Consider the following 6,377-nt stretch of genomic DNA (forward strand, 5'->3'; position numbering starts at 1 on the left):
TGAAATGGGTTTCAGACAAACCAACTCGCGTATCTTGCGTTGGTTTTCACGAATTTACCGAACCCTTATAGCCAAAGATTCTTAAATAGTATATGTCTACAAGACAAGATTATCATCATGTTCTTATTTAAGAGTCAGGCTTTCGTCGGTGTAGCTTCTTCAATTCTTCACAATCCACAGCCAGCTCCTTGACCTTTTTATACCAACTCACTTTGACGTTCATCTCACTCAGACTTCTTGTTCTTCCTCTCTTTCTTTTTCCTTTTATTCACCATTCTATTATTAGACAAGATTACCTGTTTTAATTTCAAAGTTGCCATCTCCCTCAACGGCGATCACGGCGAGTTTGCCGCCCAGAGTGTATTTACCCACGGCGTCGATGGGGCACTCGATCACAAATTCCAAGTTCTTTTTATCTGAGAGCCTGCAGATATTAGACGTCTGTAGAAGTAATTTTAATAATCTTGGTACAGTGGAGTCTATAGTGGAGTAGATAGGTCTCAATCTCTCGAAAAAAAGACTGAAGCCAAAACGAAAGTTCCCAAAATGAATCTTGATTTGTGGAAAAACTGGTGAAGCATAATCTATTCCAGTCTAGTTTAAATATTACTGTAATTAATAAAGTAAGAGCTATGATAAAGAAGGAATACCAACAAATGGAAATACTTGACTCATTCCTGGATTTAATGGTGTTACTAAATTTCTGTGGCAATTTATATATTAAATCATGTTTCACGATAATATACTTGAGTAGACAATAGAAATAGCCACTAAAATTGAGCAGAAAACTCTAAACCTGAGAAAAACCGACTTACGAAGCAGAAATGAACTTGCACTGCGCCAATCCCACGACCTTCATATCTTTAAATTGTAGTTTCAAGTCGCCGTTATCACCGTTGACATCGTCAATGATGAGAGGGTCTACTGGAGGGACGCCCAGGTCGGGGATTCCGGCAGAAAAGTACGGGACGGCGGCTTGCGCTGCCTTTACCAAGCATTCATTGTCACCGATTTTGCAGGGAGTTATGAAGGGCGCTGAAAATACATATACAAATAAATAAATTTTGTAAATGATAAATATGTGGAAATAATTATAATACAAAGGCAAAGCTTGTTTATTTGAGTAACTCCTAGAGATTCTTACTCATTATTTTCAGGGGAATCTGCGTTTCTAATAATCTAGTGTTTATTCGATGTGACGATTTAAAATCTCTAGCTACTAGGAACGGATGTGTCGTCCAATTTTAACTACGACACATACACGCAGTTGCTTCAGTTGAACCAAGTACAAGTTCGGCCGTGCATAAAGTACTGTTGCTACCTATGGGATGGTTCTGCTAAATACCAACTGGCCATCTTGGATTTAGTTCAAAAGCATACAGGCTTATAGGTGCTTATTGGATTTAGGAGAGGCGAAGCTCCAGAGCCTTGAACACTGCCGTAAATTTGCGAGCTTATTCGATATTCTGCAGGAGAATGTACGATGGAATTACATGATTTTATTTCCGCCATCCCTTTCCATCACCAAGAAACCATATAGCCATGCTGGGGTTCCACCCTCTTTTGCGGATATTCCAAGGATTCGCTCGAAGCTTGACGCTTTCACATTAATATGGCGAACGGACATGGTGTGGAATTCCTTGCCTGCAGACTTATTCCCTGGATGCTAGAACTTGGGCCTTTTAGCCCAAGGTGAGAGTGAACAGGTATTATTTAGATGTGAATGGACCATCGAAGTTATCGTCAGTTTTCACTAGGTAAGATGGAGGGCAAAGGCGTACTTATGTTTTTGTAAAAAAAGTTACCTAAATAGTAAAGATATTTTTAATTTTTTATATTTTGAAATAGAGAAGAAGATTGATGAAAATCGTTATAGTCAAATGTAGCATAAAATTTGTAAAAAAATGGAACGATGCTGAGCTAATGTTTCTTGTTAAATTATTACCTGCTGAATTTAAGTCTTCATCTTCTTTAAATACACAATATCCAAAATCAAGTATCGAAACACATTAGAACACAAATAATATGATAGATTAATACTCGTAGACTTATAAAATAAATAATGCGTGCAAAGTCAAAGCTATTGAATTAGACTTATAAGTAATACCAAACAAATCCCACCTGCAGCCGACTGAGAACCTATCACATAACAACTGAGAACGCACAATATTACTTTATACATTTTATATTTTATCTTCGTACAATGCTCAAATACAATTTAGTGAAGATGTACAAGACACTGAAGATGAACTTGTCTATATGCTCACTGAATCTCAAAATAAAGTATTTGTTTTATATAAGTACTTGTGACAAGGTCATTTTTCTTCATTTTATTTTTAAGCACGACTTAATACGTCTGAATTATTCCTGATATGATCTTTATTTTACGGCCTATGTATAGTGATCCACGACATACTGGCCTGTATGAATGAGTGTTGTTAACATTTCAATTTCCTTTTGTTTAAAATGAAGGTTCCTCTGCCTTACCTATATACTGTTTTTATTATTTTTTTTAAGATAAGTAAATTTAAATAGAAGAAATTACTTTAGTAGTTCTTCTTTATAAATATCGCACAAGTGCAGTATTTCATATATTCAGTTCATGTAATTTCTTTCCTATTGTTAGTAATTTGTCTACTTGTTTTTAGTTCAATTTTAAATTATATTTTATAATTTTAGTGTTAACTGACATTAGTATTTTAGGGCTATCTAATTTTATAAAAGCGGTTTCAACCCACCATTACAGCAGGCGAGCTGTGATATATGATGAGCTGGATGCGTTCATCTTATATTTATAATAATTAATTTGTTTTGTTTTGTTCTGTATAAGTTTTGTATATTGTAAATTTTTGTACGCGGCCTTTTTATGCTTTCTGTAAGTTATAATAATTTATACATTTCTGAACTCTGCTTTCAGTAAAATATTGCTACAAACCATTTTACAAGTACTGACTCTGACTTATCATGGCTATACGAGGATCTTTGACAATCTGGTAGAGTTCATTGTATACCGGCCTTAAAATTGTTTAATTCCAAAAAGAATACAAAAACGTTGTCTTATTATTACAATTACTGACGAACATGCTTGTTTAATTGAATTCATATGCATGTTTTTCATAATTATGTTACATATATCAGACGGCCATTGTATTTAAATCCGTATTTTTTATGTCAACGAAAAAAATCGAACAGGATTAACAAGGTCCGTACGTACCAAAACGCAACGTTCGGGATGTTTAAAAGTATTAACAGTCTATAACTACCTCAAATGGCTTTGGTTGATTCCGCATAGAAGTGAAAGTATCGAAACAATCACTTTGGAAAAACTATATATAAAAAAAAAAAATAAAAAAAATTGCGTATATACGCATTGATTACGATATGGTGTGAAAACACGATTCCTAAAAAATCCCACGTTAGATAAAACACAAACTTACCTCGAAAATATACAAGAAAACCGTTGTATTCAATAGGTACGTTACATAGACCATTTTTTTATATCAACTGAACTAAATAGGCCACTTATACTATGCGATATAAGGACATCAAATGGCTTTAATTTCGTTTGTGAACAAATAAATTCTGAAATAAAGCCAGCGTCCCTGCCGTTCGACCTAAGCAAAATAAACCGTATTAGTACGGGAAAGTTTTGAATTCGAGCTGATGTAGTTTTATCGACTCTAAGGAATGTGCGGGCTTAAAAGTATTGAATGTATGGAGAAACCGCTGCGAATGGAGGATGCGAATGGAGGTTCATGGTCCTGGCTAACCCATTGGGAGACGGTGTGATGGTTTGTATGTAGAAGCTGTAGAACAATGTCAAACAAGTACACAAAAAGTGAAGAGATTGCAGTATATATTCATAAAATATTTTGTGACTTGACTACATAATACATAAATGTGACTGTGACTTGACTACTAATACATAAATATCTAGTCTTCCCATCGTGTCATTGCTACTTTTATTTCAGAACTGTATTGACTTTGAACAGTATGTTGCCACTTTGACTGCGTTATTCGTGGCTGTGAAGAGATCTTCTCTCGTACATGTATTAGGGTACAGCAGCACGTGCTGCATGGAGTGTGTTGGGGCACCGAAGTCACAATGGGTTAGACTAGCGTCCCGAAATTTCCTTTTACGAATCTTGTCTCTGCAGCGATTTACCTGAGTGCGAAGTCAATTCAAAGATTTCCATACAGTCCACAGTAGATCGTAATGTCGAGGTATTTGCTTTTGACGGAGGACAAAAATAACGCACACACTCAACATAGCCCCGCACTAGGGAAACCCTGTGTCGCGGGTGCCATGGACACACATACAGACAACCACAAATTACACCCAAACTCACGAGAGAAATAAATCGACTCATCCGAAGAACAGAATCCGGTGTGATTATATAGCGAAAAGAGAATAAGTACGTTACGGGGTAATTTTCTTATTCAAACTAAGGCCCACGTAAAGGTGTTTTGAGAATTTATATATCTTATTTCATTTCGGAAATATAAAATCGAGGAACGGTCGATCTGACATCCATAGCGAGGAAGAACGAACGAAATGTACTATGTCCTGAGAACAAGTAGTTTTGCATATAGATTTTTTTTCTACGGATGACTCGAAATGTAGACCATATAAATATTATTCGGCCCGGGAATTGAACCTGGGACCTCTGCGTGATAGTCCGACATGGCAACCGTTCGGCCACGGATGTAGTTAAGATGAAACCAGGTTTTGTGTACACCACAGTGCACACCTAGTGGTAGTCATATGGTTACTCGTAGGCGTAGTGGCGCGCATAATTTTACACCTAGGCATCGTAAACTATACATTAAATAAAACTACAATAGAAATAATATTTAATTGTTATATTTATTTTTAAATACATAACATGACAGTTATGAAACTTTTAACACTGTCAAACCTTATATTATTTTTGACTGCCTCCATGGTCGAACCGGTCCCACGCTTAGCTGCCATGCAGAGGTCCCGGATTCGTTTCCCGGGTTTTTTTGTCGCCGGGAATTTGTAGTTGTCTATGTATGTGTCCATGGCAACCGCGTCTTCCTAGTGCGGGGCTATAAGTGTGTGCGTTATTTTTTTTGTACATAATATGTGCTCAAACTGGAACGACTTTTTGTTCAAATTGAATTAAGTAGTTTGTTGTTGACTCATACAATATGATAGTTGTGTAGGTTTTTTTCCTATAAGGAATTTATTATACTTCACACGGGAATTTTTTATCACCTTGAAAATTTGGGCCTTTTTGGTCGAAAATTATGAAATGTCATATTGAAACCATATGAGAAGCTAATAAAACGATGCTTTTCGTTCGATTAGCTAAATTATACTTCATTTTTTAAGCGTTAGATAGAAGAAAATTTTAAGTCCTTCATTAGGCATTTCATTCCGTCATTTTGTAAGCAAAGCAATTTAATAAATATGCTAAAATGAAATTCTTAACTAAAGCCACTAAATTGAGGTATTAATGGTTATTTTACGTATTCACTAAAGATTAAACGACTTTTTCTAATTTTATTTGAAATATTTACACTATAAAATACTTAAAGAAACTGAGGTTACGAACATTAAACGGAAAGTTTTTATAAAAGAATATAAATGTTGTCGTGTCATTTATATAAGGCATTCAATGTCAAATTATCACGATGTTTTTTTCATTTACTGTAATTTGTCTGAGGAAAAAGATTTATTATCACTGTTTCTTTGTTTACGTTTTTTCTAATACCAAAAAATAACGAAGTATAGGATGGGGAAATACGAAACAACAATCGTTTCAGATGCGTTTCGTTAGAAACGCTTTCTATTTGCCGTTGGGAAAATTCGGTCGAAAATCGTGATTTACCACGAATATTTGCGGAAATTCTACAATGAAACATCAAATAGCTCACATACTAACATTTGGCTCTAATTCGCCAGTTGCAAGGTTATGTAGGATAGTCTATAATTATAGTGGCAATCAATATTCACCATGACTCTCAGGATTCGTAAAAAAAAATATAATCAATTAACTTCAGTCAAATAATTCAATGGTAAAAGTAGCGTACGCATCAATTTATAATTATATTGTTATTTGTCAAAAGTGTAAGTGTTAGGTTTTCTAATTTTAGTTAAAAAAAAATTGTTATATTTCAGTGCATGTTGTGTTTACCTCTAAGCGCTTGTGGCAATTACATCGTTTGTAAAGATACGATAAGATATAATAAGTAATATTGTACACAATGTTGTTAAACCTAAGAAATAAATAAGTAAATAAATAAATAAATAAATAAATAAATAAATAAATAAATAAATAAATAAATAAATAAATAAATAAATAAATAAATAAATAAATAAATAAATAAATAAATAAATAAATAAATAA

The 6,377-nt window shown here is 34.2% G+C and overlaps 1 protein-coding gene across 1 annotated transcript; it reads right to left on the reverse strand.

Moving 5' to 3' along the window:
- Positions 1–282: 282 nt before the first annotated feature.
- On the reverse strand, positions 283–2,182 carry LOC113229795 (protein takeout-like). The gene is made up of 3 exons (XM_026463476.1): positions 2,122–2,182; positions 816–1,035; positions 283–424 (listed from the first exon to the last, which is right to left on the reverse strand). Exons 1-3 carry the CDS (start codon positions 2,180–2,182, stop codon positions 283–285), a joined length of 423 nt encoding a protein of 140 aa, XP_026319261.1.
- Between the last annotated feature and the right edge of the window lie 4,195 nt (positions 2,183–6,377).

Source organism: Hyposmocoma kahamanoa, unplaced genomic scaffold, assembly GCF_003589595.1.
Source record: "Hyposmocoma kahamanoa isolate Upper Pololo Valley unplaced genomic scaffold, ASM358959v1 62, whole genome shotgun sequence".
Taxonomy (NCBI): Eukaryota; Metazoa; Arthropoda; class Insecta; order Lepidoptera; family Cosmopterigidae; genus Hyposmocoma; species Hyposmocoma kahamanoa.